General features: G+C 42.0%; 1 protein-coding gene across 1 annotated transcript in view; it reads right to left on the bottom strand.

Annotated features, from left to right (window-relative positions):
* Window positions 1-980: 980 nt before the first annotated feature.
* GXYLT2 (glucoside xylosyltransferase 2) overlaps window positions 981-18,680 on the bottom strand; it is a 92,549-nt gene continuing 74,849 nt past the window's right edge. The window contains exons 4-7 of the mRNA XM_059390163.1: window positions 18,372-18,623; window positions 17,113-17,236; window positions 9,343-9,515; window positions 981-5,504 (exon numbers count right to left, since the gene is read on the bottom strand). Of these exons, the coding sequence (XP_059246146.1) occupies window positions 5,322-5,504; window positions 9,343-9,515; window positions 17,113-17,236; window positions 18,372-18,623 (732 nt within the window). The 3' untranslated portion in view covers window positions 981-5,321. The remainder of the gene's footprint in view (window positions 5,505-9,342; window positions 9,516-17,112; window positions 17,237-18,371; window positions 18,624-18,680) is intronic.

Below are 18,680 nucleotides of genomic sequence, written 5' to 3'. Positions count from 1 at the left end.
GGAGGGTCTTCCCCAGCCCTGCCATTGTAGGTGGGAAGTCTGAAGTGGAAAGCGGGTCACTAAGGATTGGGGGTGGAGGGGCTAGGACTTAAATTCAATATTGTCTACATGAGGGTCCTGAAGCTTATATGTCTTAGTAATTGGATGTGGGCTCCCAGTTATTCCAGAAAACCATACCCAAGTATCTTAACATTTTAAAATGTTTTAAAATATAAGGAGGAGCACCTGGGTGGCTCAGTCATTGAGCGTCTGTGTTCGGCTCGGGTCATGATCCCAGGGGCCTGGAATCGAGTCCTGCATCAGGCTCCCTGCTGGATGGGAAGCCTGCTTCTCCCTCTCCCACTCCCCATGTCTGTGTTCCCTCTTTCGTGGCCTTTCTTTGCCAAATAAATAAAATCTTTAAAAAAATATATAAGGAGGGAACTTAGTGGATGCATGGAGTATCTTGTGCTGATTTTAAAAAGAGACCAGGGATTGGGCGAAAAGCCTTTGTACAGACACAAAACTCTTGGCACTCTTCAGTTATTTTTGATATGTGTTATTAGCTTAACAATTCCATTTTAATTCTGCCAAATAACATGTAGGAATAGGGAGAACTGATTTTCACATCCTCCAAATTCCCATTGTACCTCAAACATAAATATCCTTGAAACCAAACAACGTATGATTTATAGTATGGCGTTAAAAATTTTTGTTTTGAATTTTATGCAGCTTGAACTCACAACACTGAGATCAGTAGTCTTGTGCTCTACTGACTGAGCCAGCCAGGTACTGCTATAGTACGGCATTTTTAAAAACAAAGCAAAGTTCTAAAGACTTTTAAAAATAGGCTAAGCTACTTATTAAACCAAATATTTCTTTATCAGTTCTTAAGAGGAAGGACTTAAATATTACTATTTTATATTATAAAATTGCAAACTTGAAATCTCATGAGAAAAGAAACACACTTCCAAAATAACACCAAAAGACATGTCTTTTTTTAAAGCTTTTAATTAAAAAAAAGGGTAAAACAGGAGATGGCATTCAAAAAGACAAGTAATTAAATCATAACATTTCTGTTTCTTTTAAATGATGTAACAATTCATTTTCTTGGAAGTATTGTTTTTTTAATGCTCATTTCTTCCTAAAGAAAAATTCCTAAAAAATAAGTTTTCCAACATATAAAAATCCACACAGGGTCTCCTTGGGAGCAATAAACAATGGTGCACTTTTCAGTGACAACACAAACGTGTAAACCTAATGATGCAGAAACCGCACTGACTCTTACATGTTCGTTCAGAGGGTTATACGCACACATACATGCTTAATCTTGAGGACTCAAGAGAGTATTTCCAGCTTTAACCTGTGAAGAACAGAAACTAGGATAACTTTCTCTGTTTGGCAGTGAAATCTCATCAGCTTCAAACACCAGCCCTGCAGCTGTGAAATGAGTTGACCTAAGATGTCACTGTCTAGAATTCTTCAATTCACAGAGCACGACAGATTACCAGGGCTCTTTCCTTAAAAGGCATGTAGGGTGTGTGTGTGTGTGTTATCTATGTACGGGTTGTGTGATTTAAAAAAAAATTTTGTGAAGTTCTTATCATAAAGATTCCATCTAAGGATTAGAACTTCCTTCAACCTGTGGAGGGATCCCCGAGTTCTGTCATCTGTCATTAATGCCAAGCCTCTTGGTACTACTCAGTAGCTTACATCAAAGACAGGAAGGGAAAGGCAAAAATGAAAAAAAGGAAGATAAAAGAATAGGACCCAAGAAACAGAAAAACCTAAGAAAGCTTGCCTGCCATACCACTCAGTGAGGATAAAATAATTTGTATTCCCATGACATCCAACATTTTTTAGTCATGAAATCATGTTTACGGTGGTTCATCCAACATGTGCAATCTATCTTTTTTTGGTATAAATATTGGGCAACAGTTATACATAAATCTAAATTTCTGTGAATGTTGTCCTCTCTTGTGGGTGGGTGGAGGGATTATTCTATTACTGGATCACTATTTTGTGACATCAGTAAAGTCTTGTATGGCTGGCCTGTTTTATGAACACCATAGGGGTAATAAGATAAATACTCTCAAACCTTGATGAGTCCATATAAACATCCATTTTGATGATAAATCCAGTCATAGTCACAACAAGTCCCAATGGAAGCACTATGTAACAGAGACTTCAAATAAACAGTGAAGCTGGAGTGTTCTCCCCTAAATGCTAAATTATCATTCAGGAAGTTGAAGGAAAACTTAAACAGATTTTCTAGCCAGTTAATTTTTTTTAAACGTTGAAATTTTTAATGTAAGTCACAATTTTTGAGATTTGTATTGGAGAAAAGCTCATCAAGAAAAATATTATAAGAATAGTGACCCTACTATAGAAAGTCTCACTCTCAATGCATTCAAAAATACATTTTTCTATTGGCAAGTGTTCTTTCATTCTTCAGTGGAACTCTGTAGTCATATGCATTGACCAGAATTCTGAAGGAAACAAGAAGAGGAGATAGAGAACCAGTCTCATACTCTTCCCAATACAGATACAATGTGCCATATGGAGCAACACAACCTTTGGCAAACTTCAGACCATAGACTGCATGATTTAGGAGTCCACTGAATTAAAATTTACAGTTCCCAGATTTCTAAGGTGCTAATGTCATAGTTGTCTGGAAATTATCAAAGGCAGAGAAAATACTGCCTCATGGTAATATACCAAATAGAAAATAATTCGCACTTTCAGGCAGCAGAGATTGGAACAGCAAATGTTCTCCAAATTCTCCACCATACTCACCTCAAATTTCAGGATAGCATAAAGAAATTCCAAGGCAGGAAAGCATACCAAATTCTAGTTTCACGTTCTCATACTGCATCATTCTAGAATGTTCTAGAATTCTCTCATGGACGTTTGTTAGAAATCCAATTCTGGGTATTTAGACCAGAACCAATAGTCAAGACTATTGGGTAAACCAGACTCTGATAAAAGAAAAGGTGTTGCAGAATTCAAAGCCTTTACAGCAGATTTTTTGTGGAACTCACTGAAGGAGGAAAGGAACTTCTTTAGGTCGGTAAGTCATCAACAAATCTGAATGACATTCGTTGGGTTTACTGGCCATGCCAAACAAGTAAGAAGACTGGAACAGAAGTCAGGGAATTCTGGCTCTTTCATTAAAACCCCATTTGTGGGTATGTAGAATGCTTTCTCTCCCATCCAAAAGACAATCCAAAAATCGCCCCAAGGCCTTTAGATATAAAATAATAAATGACATCACCTTTAATGGTGAAATGAGGAAGCAGAAAATATAACAGTGAAGAGTTCTACATCATACTGGTAATTTCCTTAGCAAAAATAACAAATCACAGGCCATCAAACTGATCGAGATGAAAGTACGGGCCATTCCTCTAACATTTCACAATTTGTTATTACCATAATGGTGCTGTATACCAATATTCATTATATTTATATATTTCTTTGGAGTGCTAAGATTTTCACATTTTTTTCAGCATAAGACTTTTTCTATGGATATAGTACCTATGACACTGAACTGGGTTCTAGTACATAGAATACCACATTTGTACTAACAAAATATTATTTTTCATTTTATACTTTTCTTTATCTTTTTATCTTTGTCTATCTTTATCTATTTGTACTTGTCTTTATCACTGTCTATATATGATGAAAAGTATTTAATATTTTTATTTCCAAAAATTTGTCTGCAATACAGGATTTGTGTTACCCTGTATGTTATGTTAACTGTATGTCTTACAGAACAGCAATTATATTGGGTGTCCTTGTTTCTTTGTAAGAAGAAGACCTAAGACCATTAGGCTCTTGTGAACATCAAGATCATTTCTGCACAAGTTTTCTGAGATAAATAAAGCCTTATGCAAAATGCTCTTACCCTGATACCAGCTACAGGTGCAGCTAGGGATTAAGTCAGCTCCCTTGGGGGAATATAGAATTTCCTCTACTGTAGCTAGGTGATAAGACCTGCTTCGTTCCTTGGCTAACAGCTGGGTAACCCTAGAGAAGGAAAATTATTTAAAGGGCCCTTTCTAAGGCTAGTATGAAGGTGAATTTTTTGGTCAGTGGAATCAGCTGAAATATCTATTCTGTACACATGAGTTTGAAGTTGGCCTTTAATTTCCACCTGTTGCCCAAGAGTTTAAAGAAGAGGGAAGGTCACCCTTACTAAGAGATAAAATGTTTTTGTCTGTAGGTAAACACAAAATCACATCTCTGTTAAGGTGACCCCTTGGGTTTAGCATAATTATTGAATTTCCTTTCAGAAGGTATGGTTGCATAAATATTTCTTATGATTTAATCTTCCGCTAATCTAAACAACTTTTCTTAAAAAAAAAAAAAAAAACCCAGATATGCTCCATCCTTTAACACTGCCAATCAGCAGAAATCTGAATACTTCTGCCAGACGTATTTTAAATAAAGCACTGTAAACATAATCATTTTCTCTAAATTTTCATCTCTACAGAAAAATCTCAGAGCAGGTGCCAGCTTTCACTCAACTACTGTTTCACATATGTATTACAATGGAAAAGACAACCAGTGAGTAAATATAGAAGTAGGGAAAAAAGGCTGGAAGCAACCCCCCATTGAAATAACAATCTTTCCACCAGTTGGTAGGATTATGACTAATCTAATTTTGATTTTGGTCCATGGACCTGTATTCCCTACAAATTTTTTTAAAGATTTTATTTATTTATTTGACACACAGAGAGAGATCACAAGTAGGCAGAGAGGCAGGCAGAAAGAGAGGGGCAAGCAGGCTCCCTGCTGAGCAGAGAGCCAACGTGGGACTCGATCCCAGGAACTTGAGATCATGACCCGAGCCGAAGGCAGAGGCTTAACTCACTGAGCCACCCAGGCACCCACCCCTACAAATGTTTAACATTCTCTGTTGTACAACAAGCATAGATTCCTGTTATAACAAGAATATGGGGGTGTCTATTGCATAGGAAGAGTCTCAAGAATACTAGATTAATATACAACAGGAGATGGCACTGACGTGGTTTCAGACGTTTAACAGGCATTGGAAGGCTCACAAAATTCCTTTTCATGGCTAGCTCCACCTGCTTGAACAATATGAATTGAGTAATAATACAACTAAAAAAAACCCCAAAGAGATAAATAGCAATTTAAAAAAAATTAAAGCATATTTCCTTTTAGGGGCAACAAAATGAGCAACATGTAATGAGGCCTTTTAAACTCAACCGTCACAGAGCACCATTAAATATTCACACGAAAGAGATCCAGGCAGCTTAAAGATGAACGCTGCCTTGTTCCCGAGAGGCCTAATCCATTTGCGACAACATGAAAAATATTCAGTGCATCTGGTTGGGGCCCACATGGATGATGACGTGTTTCTCATAAGCCCTTTTCATTGTTTTCTCGATTTGCTTCAAAAACACTTGTGGGATTCGTCCACATAAAGTGTGCACAGTCTCCAAAAACTTCAGCTGGAGCGGGTAATACATGGATTGAAAGAGATTGTCTTGAAAGGGAAACTGAAAAAGGATTTTTTAAATGATAGAAAATGTTTAGTGACTGAAATGCCATTTACAATGCAAACAACATTTACTAAAGAATGAAACAGGGAATTAAGCATGCCGGCATGGGTTAGACATTGGATGGGGATTCAACACCTGATTCAATCCTGTGCAATCCCAGGCAATTACTCACCTTCCCTGGGCCTCAGTTTCTTTCCCTCTTAAAAAAAAAAAAAATGATTTATTTGGGTCCTTAAAGCTCTTAAAATCTAAGATCAAAATGTGTCTTCAAGAACAACATATTTTTTTTTTTTTAGATTTTATTTATTTATTTGACAGAGAGAGATCACAGTAGGAGAGAGGAAGGGAAGAGATCACAGAGAGAGGAAGGGAAGCAGGCCCCCTGCCGAGCAGAGAGCCCGATGTGGGACTCGATCCCAGGACCCTGAGATCATGACCTGAGCCGAAGGCAGCGGCTTAACCCACTGAGCCACCCAGGCGCCCCAAGAACAACATATTTTCTATATAGTAGGCTCTTGCTGAAGAAAAGCAAGGTGTAACTAGAGACTTGAAATCTACTGCATTAAAACATTGAATTCTCCATATTTTTTTGTATTTGTTGCAACTTATTTTAAGATTTATTTATTTGAGAGAGAGAGAGCGAGCGCGAGCGTGCACATGCATGCATGCCCGTGGCAGGGAGGGGGACAAAAGAAGAGGGAACAAGAGAATCTTAAGCCAACTCTTTCGTTAGTGCAGAGCCAGACATGGGGCTAGGCTTCATGACCCTGAGATCATGACCTGAGCTGAAACCAAGAGCCGGACTCTTAACAGACTGAGCTATCAAGCACCTGTTTTTTGCAAAATTTTTTTTTTTAAGATTTTATTTATTTGACAGAATGAGAGATCACAAATAGGCAGAAAGGGAGGCAGAGAGAGAGAAGGAAGCAGGCTCCCTGCTGAGCAGAGAGCCTGATGCAGGGCTCTATCCCAGGATCCTGGGATCATGACCTGAGGGGAAGGCAGAGGCTTAACCCACTGAGCCACCCAGGCACCCCACTTGTTGCAATCTTAATAAAGAAACTTTAAGGTATGTCCATAGTAATCTCATGAAGTCCAGAGTTTAGCCATTAAATAAAATCTATCATCACTGAACTTCATGTTAATAATTCAGTTATCAAATATTGGTTGTTGGGTTTTTTCCCACTTAATGTTGGGCTTTTGATTTGATTTGATTTTTAATTCTCTTATTTTCCCATGGAAGGTGTTTATGAGAAGAATTTCCCAAAATAAATCTTTCTGTCCACTTACTCATGAGCATGTTCAAATTTTTATTACAATCTGGTTGAAATGGAAAAGGCTTCCAATAGGTCAAGTCAAAGATTCATTGTTGGTAAGGAAATTTTATACAGAAAGACGAGGAAAAAAAAAAAAAAAAAAGGAATGAAAGAAAGGTGAAAGGTCAGTACACGCTTGCATGGCAGCAGAGTGGGTGGGTGTCTAGTTTCCTAGAACAAGTTTTAATCCCTTTAAAGTTCATTGGAAATAATTGCTTAAGCATGTTTATCAGAAATGTGAATTTCTTCCTGGAAGGAGATTATGCATTATGTAACACAAAAAGGACCATATTTGGGACAACGGTTTTCTTTCCCAGCACAATTTAGACCACTGATAAACTCTTTTTTGGTCATGGTGTCCCTAGTGACAGGAAGAGAATAGGTCAGCCTGGCCCAGTGGAGAGTGTGGAAACATATCTTCTAAGAGGGAGCCTATGCTTTTCCCATTTCAGGATGGGGTTGGTCATATTCCTGCTTGAAACGCCTGAAAGAAAATGGTCCTTGTAGGCCCACGTGAGGATCACCACTGGGTGTATTTGGCAGGATCATTTATGACCCAATTATTTGGCTTTCTCACTGCTCCTCCAGAAAGCAAACAAGACTCAGGGTAACTCAAGAACCACAGTTGCTCAATTCCAGACTAGGGCTGACAGATCTCAGAAGAAACCCAACGCGCCTCTGACGGATTGCGGCAAACTCATCTACTTCTGTTTGTACTCCTCAATGCTTCTGCCCCGGAGTCAGGGTTTGAATATCTGAAGTGATGCTATCGCTAACTACAGAACAAATTTTCTGTGTAATTAAATCACCTGGTCTTTGAAAACCAACAGCAGGAAATGTAGGAGAAGAAAACGGTGTTAGCTTACATGCAGGCTAAACTCATTCCCTGCAGAGAAAATTCTGGGAATTCCAGAGACTCTCCTTAGGAAGCTGCACATTTTTCACACAGAAAAAAATGTGTTCCTGTGTCTCAGGATTCGCTTCCGCCAAAGCCCATTTGTGAAACTCCGAGGGTTTGTGGATTTTTAAGAAAAATACTTCTAACAAAGTCTACATACTTTATGTCTGGGGTCAGCAAATCTGTTCTATAAAGGGCTAGACTATAAATATGTTAGACACTGTGGGCCACACAGTTTGTATTAAATACTCATCTCTGCCATTGTGGCTTGAAAGCAGCCACAGACCAACACATAAATGAATGGGTGTCACTGCGTCCTGACATGACTTTATTTATGAACGCCGAAATTTGAATTGCTTATAAATTTTTCATGTCATGAAATATCTTTTTTCCCCCAATGATTTACAAACCTGTTCCCAGCCCACATGTCTTACAAACACAGGCAGCAAGGGAGATCTGGCCAAGTTTGCTGACCCCTACTCTAGGTCTTGGAATTACCGTTTCAAAAGGGACATCCTTGAATCTCTGTTGCTGGTTCCCCCTAGTGATCTCAAGGTAAAAAGCAATGTGGAAAGTAGCGTTTCCCCAAGTGTGGGATGAGAGGCAAGAGCTGGCAATATCTGGCATTTTAGGCAATAAGCCCCAAAGTAAGTTTCTTTCAACCTTCCCATTTACTGCAAGACGATAGTTCCCAGGCATCTTTCATGTCTCAACACTTTGCTAATCAATTTCTCCAAGGCAGTAACTGGGGACCCAAGGCTGTGAGAAGTCTAGCTCCAGGCCAAAATCCTATGTGTGGTCTTTCAGACTCAACTATGGGTAATGACAAGGCTGCTGGCAGTCCTTTGGAGGGATGGGGAGCTGCCCTCCTGACACCAGATTTGTCAGGGTACAGGTACAGGGTCAAGAACTCAGGCCCCTGCCCCCGGCCAGCCACGTTCAAATGCGTATCTATCCCAGACACCTCCATTTGGAGGCTTCCTGGGAAAGGAGGAGTACCTTTCTACTCCTCCCTCCTTCCCCCTTCCCTGGCCTACAGGTCCACAGGGATGCAGGAGCCTTGAGACGATCTCTGCCTGTTGACCAGTACTCTTTGGTGGGTATGGATGCAACACAGGGGAGCGGGTGCCTCTTTTTGCCTCTTGCTGGCATTGCTGCAGTATGTATAATAAAGACTTGATTTTTACTTTTAGTTTGATCCCTCGTCCTAATTGACCACCTCCACACTGGATTGCTCAACAGAAGGCTGGCAACCAGGCAACCCACTCAGCTTGAGTTGAATAGTATCATTTTGTTCTTATTTTTTGACCTTTACCCTAACACATTCCTCTTTGCTATGGCAAACAACACCAGATTTCTTTCTGGGTCTTTCACATCCTCCTTAAATGAACTTACTTAAAGCCCCCCCTCCCCTCAAAATGAATTACTTACTTGTAAAGATGAAGAGTGGCCATAATATGAGAGGGCAAGTGGACACAGTGAAGTGGTGCCTGAGACTGGGGACAGGGGTGGAACTCAGTGCTTTGGGGGAATTCTTGTGCTACGGACAAATGCACCTGTCCTGCTCCATGTGGAGTACGCATGCGTCTGCTCCATGGGGTGAGGGGAGGAGCACACTTACATCCCGTATTGCTTCATAGAGCGCTTTGAAAGTGGGTTGCTTATCGTCATGGTAGACGCCTCGGTTCCCGTGCAGGACAGACACGCCTTCCCGCTCAGCTTCTTTGCAGTTACTTCCGTACATGCAGTGATCAGGGCGGTAGTTCCACTGGCAGGGGAACACATACAGACACTCTGGTGGGGACAAGAGAAAGACGTGTCTGCAGTCAGTGCCCGCTCTCCTCTGTGTGCCTTGGGCTTAAACCGTGTTCCCAAAACTGCACGCCGCATGTGATTTCAGTGCTTGTGAGTGTGACTGGGACTCACGCCTCAACCTTCACCGTATTTTGTCCATATTCTGAGATCAGGAACTGAAGGGGCACATACTCATGATGCTGCAGGTTTTACCCCCTAAAAAGGAGGGCAAAGCATCAGGGACAAGGAGGCCAACAAGGTCAGCAGACAGCCTGGGTCCAGATCCCCACTCTCTCACTCAAAAATGCCACAACCTAGGCCCAGCCATTCATCCTCCCCATGCTTCACTTTCCTCATCTGTAATATGGATAGGACAGGAACTCCCTCTAATCGTGATGATTAGATTTTAAAAACACAGGTAAAAATGCTCTGCCGAAGGCCAAACACAGTGGTGGTCAGCAGTGTTAGCACTTATAATCAACTCCTGGGGAAGGTTTTATGAAACAGAGAGACTTGAAAAATTGCAATCAAGATTGAAGCAAAGGTTCATCTTTAGATTAAAAACCAACCAATAAAATAAAAATGAAGGAAAAAAAAAAAAACAAAAGAAAACTACAACAGTAAAAGGGAGCCCCCCCACCCCCGCAAAGAGCAAAGAGGGAAAGAAGTGTCTGTGTCAAGGAGACTACACGCATTGTGGGTGAGCATGCGCACACTTGTGTTCTTGTACTTGTATCTCTAATCTGGCGGTTCTTCGTTGGGAGCCTCCCTGGGGGGGGGGGCATTCCACAATGTCTGGAGGGAGACACTGTTGTCATCCATGGAGGAGGCCTCTACTGGTCTCTCGTGGGTGGAGACGGGAGATAGCCTACACATTCCACAATGAACAGGGCAGCCTCCGCAAGAGTCGTAGTGCCAAGGTTGAGAAACTTGGCTCTGATCCTGTTGGACGGCTAGGATTACAAAATTAGCAACAAATTCATGATCCCTGAGCTTCCTGGCTCCTCAGCTAGAGGCCTTTAAGGCCTGGGGCAAGGGCAGCAGGGATCAGAGCTCTCTGAGTGTGTGTCACTGTTCCCCAGAAAGGCCCCCTGTGAGAACGCAGAAGCATTAGAGCAAATCAATGACCACTGTCAGAAAAGGAACACAGAGATGTGTTTGTGGGTTGCGTTGATGGCTATCCCTCCTCATGGAAAGCATCACTACTTAGAGACAGCTTCCAGAGAGCTTTGAGATGGAAAGCAAACAAGGGAGAGATCATCACACATTCTGGTGGCCTGCGGGTAGTAATTCTACCACTCAGTCTTAACGGGCCATGGTTCCTCCAATTCTTAATCATTCATGACATCCTGAGAGATTGTCCTCTTCCTTTTCTCAGGAAAAACCCTTCCCACCGCGATGCTGCTCTTTTTTTTTTTTTTTTAAAGATTTTATTTATTTATTTGACAGATTACAAGTAGGCAGAGAGGCAGGCAGAGAGGAAGGGAAGCAGGCCCCCTACTGAACAGAGAGCCCGATGCGGGGCTAGATCCCAGGACCCTGGGACCATGACCTGAGCCAAAAGCAGAGGCTTTAACCCACTGAGCCACCCAGGTGCCCCCGCGATGCTGCTCTTAACCTGCTTTCGCTTCCACACTTGCACAAATATAATCTCCCGTAGCTGGGAGAGAGCAGTGCTCATTCTGAAGTCACATTATCTACAATTAAACTCCTCTTGGATTCGGGTGATTTTTCTGCACTCCGGTGCAGGGGGTGGGCATGAGGATTTTGTGAGGGAAGATATCTAAAAGTGCTTGTGTGCTTTTAAGCTGCGTCTGACCTCATACCAGGGGTGGCCTTTCGTAACCTTCTGAATCACATCGCTCAGTTATGATACCTGCCTGGGTATTTGCAATTGAATCCCTGTTTAAGCACCTGCTAATGTTCCCTGCTGAGTGAATTGCCCTAGAATCCATCTCTGTTTTTGTAAATATGCTGATTGAATCAACAAATATTTATTGAGTTCGGGCTAAGTATGCAGTGGACAAAGAAAATCTGGTTCCTGCCTTTATGGCATCTAAGATTGGTGATGGAGGTTTGCGCCTCTTCACAGATAGTGCAGCACCCCCGGACAAAGGAAATCTTCCCTTTCTTTGAAGCCTCCTTAGAGGACCACGCCCAGTGAGGGCCCTCCAAGGCCGATGATGAAATAGAAAGGCTTTGAAATCAAACAGATGTATGTTCAAAGTTGGCTCCCACCACCTCCTAGATCCATAACTTGATGAGTTACCAGGACCTCAATTTAGAATCAGTAAAAATATGCCAAATTATCTGGGGTTGAACTCCAGCTTTATTATGCTAATAGTGAAACGGCTGAGGGAGCCAGCTCTGGAGTCAACCCACTGGCTTTAACTGAGCCACCCAGGTACCCTTGGAGTCAACCCAGTGGCTTTGAATGATAAAACTGCCACTACTTGTATGAACTCAGCCAAATTATTACGTAATATTTCTGAGTCTGAGTTTCATCATCTGTGAATGGGGGAGGATTGTAAATATCTCGTCCAGTAGGATTCTGGGCAGTACTAAGTGAACTTATAAATACAAGTATTTGGAACAGCACATGACACATAGGAAGCATGTAATAACCGTAAGCTGTAATCATGACTGTGAGCATTGTAATTGTTATAAGAACTATTGCATTAGGTCACTGGAATAATAAAACAAAATAAAGGGAATGAGCTCAGCATAGTTCTTGACACACAGTACCTTGGTAATAAATGTTTTACTCCAGTTGTTTCCAGACAAGCAGGTGGCCAGACATTCTTAACCTTTTATGGATCACAGATCTCTCTCAGAGTCTAATGAAAGCCTTAGACCTTATCATTGGAAAGGTACAACTGGGCCTATCTAAGAACATTTGCTCATAAGTTTAGAGGTTTATCGATTTCCTAAAGACCAGCTTAAACCCAGCTGTTGAATCTCAAAAATGAAACTAGATTCCAGACAGAATTCAATTCACATCTTTACAATCCCCTTCAGGATTTTTCAGAGGAAGAAACACAAAATACATTGAGCATGTAATTGAAAGAAGAATTCATTCACACAATGCAAGACATTGGTGTTGCTGGATGATAAGGCTCTGCTCCTGCCCTTAGGGAATTTATACTCTTGTAAAGGAGACATGTTTTTTTTTTTGTAATCAGGGTTCATAGAAAGGATGTTTCAGTAAAGTTTCATCTAAACTCAGACTTATAGACTAAGGATGGGATTTTGACAGTCAAAAATGGAGGACTGGAGGAGGATTCAAGGAGGAGAAAATGGCCTGATCCTGGTGAAGAGTTTGGAAATCAGCATGTGCTTTACGAAAGATAAGCTATTTAATTTTGCTGGGATAAATTCTGTCTCTTGAAAGGGGTAAGATAACAGCAGCAAAGCTGTCATATAAACAGACTGCTTTGACCTAAAATATTCAAGAAATATGTATCTATGTTGGATTGCAAGTAACTAACTTCGATTCCAGCTTGAAGAAAAAAAAAAAAAGAAGAAGAAGGAAAAGAATTTTCTCTTTCGAAAAAGAGGGAATAGCTCAAAAAAATCAGAGGTAATGCTGAACCCAATCAGGAAGTGGGGCAGCTCCTGGACTCTGACAGGTGGGCACTAATTAACGTCAGCTTTTCAGCACTGCTGCCAACACCGCCAACATCACGCCTGGGCTCCTTTCTGCTCCTGGATCCCCAGACTCAGGTTCATAGGATATGGTCTGACCGGGTGAGTGGGAGTCAGGAGCAGACGGAGCTCTAGGACTGCATGCAAAAGCATGTGGGGGGCGGGGGTGGGGATGGAGAGAAGGGGAGGGGGAGAGAGAGAGAGAAAGAGTGGCCTTGCTCTTCTGGCTCCGGATGACCAGATCATGGGTAGTCTCCCATCCAAAGAGAAATCATTTTTAGCTGGGCCTGGAATCATTTTCTAGGTTGGGCTAGGCACATCTCTCTCCTTCTCTCTCTCTCTCTCTCCAAAAATATGAATTAGGAAGCAAAGGGGGCTGTTACCAAACATGCTTCATCAATGGCTGTGGGTTTGTAAAGCGGTGTGTAGGCTCAGGGTTGGGCCATGTGAAACAGAATGCTGAGAAACAGAACAGAATCAGGTAGGCACGGAGAGGGGCAAGGATGGCAGAGGCCATGGGGCCTCTGAGGGAGGAAGAGGTCAGCTTTGGTCCTTAGCAGTTTCTCAAAGCTAGTTCCCAAGAGGCCTAGGATGACGTGAACTGTGTGTTCCCAGGGCCACCCCCTGGTCCCTTCCTTAGCTGGCCTGAGTTTTGTTCCCTGAAACCTAAACATATTAATCAAAGCATATCTTTCTGTGTAGCGTGCTCTTCTGGCTTCAGTCAAATTTACCCTTTCTAGAGAACTCTGCTCTCAACCTGAATTTACACGCAGAATTTACACCTGTGAGCTCTGTCTTCCACCCCTTCAAGGAGCTATCTTGGCTCACCTGCCAGGAAATGTCCCGTGGGCTGAGGGACCTGCGTGTCCCTCCTGAGCTTTAGCTCTCTCCTCCTGTCTAGTACCCAGCTCTACAATTACATACCCACAGAAATTTACTATCTAATTATGGCAAAAGTTTTAAAATATTTTTAAACGAATGACTTTTATTTTTAAAAGTCGATTATTGGCTACAGAAGGCTATAATAATAATAATACCACTCCAGACATGTGCTCAGGTTTTTTGTGCACCCCCCCCCCTTTTTTTAAGATTTTATTTATTTGTCAGAGAGAGAGATGGAGAGGGGGAATAAGCAGGAGGGGAGCAGCAGGCAGAGGGAGAAGAGGCTCAATGTGGGGCTGGATCCCAGGATGCTGGGGTCATGACCTGAGCCAAAGGCAGATGCTTCACCTACTGAGCCACCCAGGCGCCCCTTGTGCGTTGCTTTTTTATCCATGGCAACCCAAAGACCATAACAATAAGCGTGTTCATCTCCCTTCTCCAGGCCAATCTCCTCTCCTGCCTCTCTCTCCCTCCATCCTTTCTAGGGATAAAAATGACCAATCTTTTTTCTAAATAGTTTTTTGGCTAATAGAAAATGATCACAATATAAACAAAGAAAGAGCTTATCATGTGAAGGGTATCAATGGGTTTCAGTTCAAAGGACTCATATTTAATGAAGTATGAGAAAGGACGACCGAATGCAGGTCACACAAAGAACCATCAAGGAGTCACCTAAGAACTCGCCGATCGAAAGCCAGAAAACTTGGTTATTGGCACTCTTCAGAACCAGGGTTTAGAACAACTTCAAAGTATTCGATGAGATTCGAGTACTCAACGGATTTAAGATGGGGCGTACAGAAGCCAACAAACTCAGCTGGTTTTCAGCTCCAATTAAAGACAAGGGCTCCTGTCTAATTGCAAAGCTGCTTACAACTGCCTTCAAGTATTATTTACTCACTGATCACGTCCTCAAATAATCTGCGACAGGCTAAGAGGATTTGTGGGGAGGAAACTGTGCGCATCTTTAGAATTCCTGCTTGGGAATATGTCCAGATGGGCTTCTAAAAGATAGTTTCAGTCACATAAGAGAGAGGAAAATGCATTATGTAAAGGACAAATAATTCAGTGCAGAGATACATTTTGGGATGTCCCCGTCAGCTTTCTAGGACTGCCCCTCTCTTAGAACTTTCCCTCTCCCCCAAACCCAGAGGGCGGATGTCAGAGCCATCTGGGTTTGTATCCCTGCTCCGTCACTTGTTAGCAGTGCTGCAAATTACCAAACTCTTTCCCTTGGCATGTTTGTTGGTAAAATGGGGATTATATTCTCAGGGTGGTTGTTAGGATTAAAGAAGATAATGCTTAGATCAGCACCTGGCACTGAGTAAATAATAAACGTCAGCCATTATTTCTTAGCGGCCCGCTCCTGACCGAGCTGACCCACACTGGAACCATCTGGTTTCTTCCCCAGGGGAATCTGGAACGTGGCTGGAGTTCATCTTTGCACATGGCGTAACCTGGAGTATGAAACGTGTGGTACTTTGAGGAGCAGAGAAAGAGGTCCACAAAGAGGGGAATAAGCAATGTCAGTTAGAGAAAGCAAGCCCACGCTGGCCTCCCCCTCATTCTCCCTCTCCTGCCTCAGGTCCTGGGCCCAACCTGCTGGCCTTCCTGCCTCAGTTTCTAGCAGACACCAGTTTGCTAATAAAAAAGTATGCTTTGGGGACACCCGGGTGACTCAGTGGGTTGAGCCTCTGCCTTCGGCTCGGGTCATGGTCTCGGGGTCCTGGGATTGGGCCCTACATTGGGCTCTCTGCTCGGCGGGGAGCCTGCTTCCCCCCCCCTCTCTCTGCCTGCCTCTCTGGCTATTTGTGATGTCTGCCTATCAAATAAATAAATCTTAAAAACAAAAAAAAAAGTATGCTTTGTACTTGGACTAACTCCAGGAGTCTTTTACATGCAACCAAGAGTCCTAACCAATCCATCTACACCTAGAAAAAAGATGAAATCTGCATAGGAAGAAAAAGGAGGAGGCACCTTAACAGTTCATTACCAGGAACCTTAAAGTTCCTGTTACTGTCAGAGGGAAATGGATTAAAACATGCCACCAGCAAAGAGCCAAGACTTTGAATCTAATGAATTCGTAGTGGGAATTTCCCCAGGAACTCTTTCAATCTGCTTTTTTTTTTTTTTTTTTTTTCTTTCCCAGGATTTGCTCCTCCTAGATCCAAAGACCTATGGGATTAGGTTATTTCAGAGTTTAATTTAAAAAAAAATTCAAGTACATAGTAGGTGCTTCCCGAGTGACAGGTTATCATAGGTGGAAGCCTTTACAGATAGGAGTTTCTAGTTTAGGATTTTGTAAAGACAAAGAAATGAACTCAATAGGTCTGGGTAATGAGTGCTCCCCCCACCCCCTGCCAAAGATCTTCCTCGAGAAGACATGGTTTTGATTTTAGCAACGTTAAATAAGGTTTTAGCAAAGAAGAAAGAAAAGAGGAAATTTTATTAGTTTTAGGCGTCAACAACAAAAAATACAGATCAGAAATTTTCATCTCCCTTCCTCCCCCAACTCCACCAAATCTCTGATACAATATAAGGATTTTTTTTTTTTTTTCCTTTTGCCTCACCTAAAAAGAACAAGGAATTGGGGAATCTAAGTCCTTATTCTAGGCTCATTGAACCCTGAACAAACCCTGAACAAGTCACTTAACCATAGGGATTCCAGGAATCAATTCCCTTCAGTCTAGCAATTGTTTGGCCATGGAAGGCCTCCTGTCTAGCTTACAAAGCTGGCATTCAGTTCTGCACCCTGCCATTAATTCTGACCACACTTCTCAGAAGAATGGTGTGGCCAAACTTGAAGAGATATTCTCCAAAAATGGAGTCCAGTGTTGGAGGTTGCAACATTTGGCCTTTTGTGTCAGCAGCATGAGGGCCACCCCTGGGGGGGGGGGCGCAGGGGGGGAGCCTGTGGAGGGCGGGTGGTGGTATGTGTGAATGAAAGGGCACACTTCACAGGGGAACCCAGGCACAATTCGAGCTCAGTCAGTTGCAGACCGGGCTGGAATGTGCTTTGGGCGGTGCGGTGGGCGGACTCCTACACAAACAGCATTCTCACAAGAGAGCCTACCTGGATTGAAATAAAAAATAATATTTAATAAATCCTGGTCTCCCCACGTGATGGCATTCTTGTACTTCTGGTACAGAGGGTACAACATGTCCTCCCAAGCCAAGCCTGTTGGAATCATGCTGTTCTGCAAAAGAGAAAACCATCAGAGGGGCTGAGGCAAAACAAATACATCCTATCCCCTGAGAAATGATGGAGAGGAACTGGTTCCCCCAAACCCTCCAGGAATGAAGCAAATACAGTAGGGGTTCTGCTAGTCTCAAGTCATAGGACAAAGCAAAACTAGAGCTGGAAACCATAGAGTTTTTCAGGATGGATAACACATGGATACAAGAGGGACCAGGAACCAGTAGCAGGGGCTATCATTTCTACTAAGAAAACTGTGCCCAAATTGAACCTCTTCTTCTCATGCTTAATTCTTGCCTCAGAAGTGACGGAACAAAGTACAGATAGCAGATTTAAAGTATCTAAGGAAAAACACCTTTTCCTTGTCTTAATATAATTTGCTTTTAAAATAAAAGCAACACATTCATAGACTAAATAATTCAAACAGCACACAAAGATAAGATTAAAAAGTAAAAATATTCTTCCTCCATCTTCCTTCCATCTCCACCCTCACTTTCCCCAGAAATATCCACAGTTAACAATTAGGTATTCTCTTAGGTATTTTTCTGGAAATTTCTAAGCCATGAAAGAGATCACACTTCATGGTACCATGCTTTGTTGCATTTTCACTTTTCCCCCTCAATATTGTTTAGAGATCTTATTTTTCTTACTCATAGATTGATCTGATTCTTAATAGGAGGACAAGTTTTTTCAAAAAAAATTTTTGACGGTTCTCTACTGATGTTCATTTAGGCTCTTTCCAGTTCTTTACTAGGATAAAAGATGAGGCCATGAGCAGCCTTGTACAAATATCTCTGTATACTTATATAAATATATCCTGAGGAAAATTCCGCAAAATTTCCCATGGTTTTTGAAGCTTTGGGTATACACAGAGTTCCAACATTATAGAATTCAGAAATGCAACATAGCATTCCTGAAGAGCAACTCTGGTGAAGCTTTAAATTCCATAACCACCTGGACTTTTCCTGAACAAATATTTCATAACATTCCAAATATTTTCCTCTTCCCCGGCTCCTTCCATTCTCACTGACAAGCAACCTACTTCCAAAATCAATACACTGACAACCTGGGAACATCACTGTTGAAATTTCTAAAAATCGCAATTTTTAAACATGAAATATAAAGTATTTCCTTACCTTAAACTGGGTACTTCTTATGCGAGTTAAATTCATCAGCATGACTCCTGAATTAACTCCTGCAGAGCCATAGAAAGGGTGCCGAGCAAAGCGACTGTACCAGCCAATCTTGGGGATTTCGTGCTCGGGGGCCATGGCTGCAAGCTGTGTGGCATTAAATTGCCTCAGAAGCTTCCAGATGTCATCAACGGGTCTCAGGAAGAGAACATCCGTGTCCACGTAGAGGAGTGAATCCACATCCTTTAGAATCACCTTTGTGTGTTTGCGGGAAGGAGAGAGAAAACAAAATGAAAACAAATCAGAAACAAA

This window comes from Mustela nigripes, chromosome 2 (assembly GCF_022355385.1).
Source record: "Mustela nigripes isolate SB6536 chromosome 2, MUSNIG.SB6536, whole genome shotgun sequence".
Taxonomy (NCBI): Eukaryota; Metazoa; Chordata; class Mammalia; order Carnivora; family Mustelidae; genus Mustela; species Mustela nigripes.
This window is presented reverse-complemented; position numbering and strand designations above follow the sequence as displayed.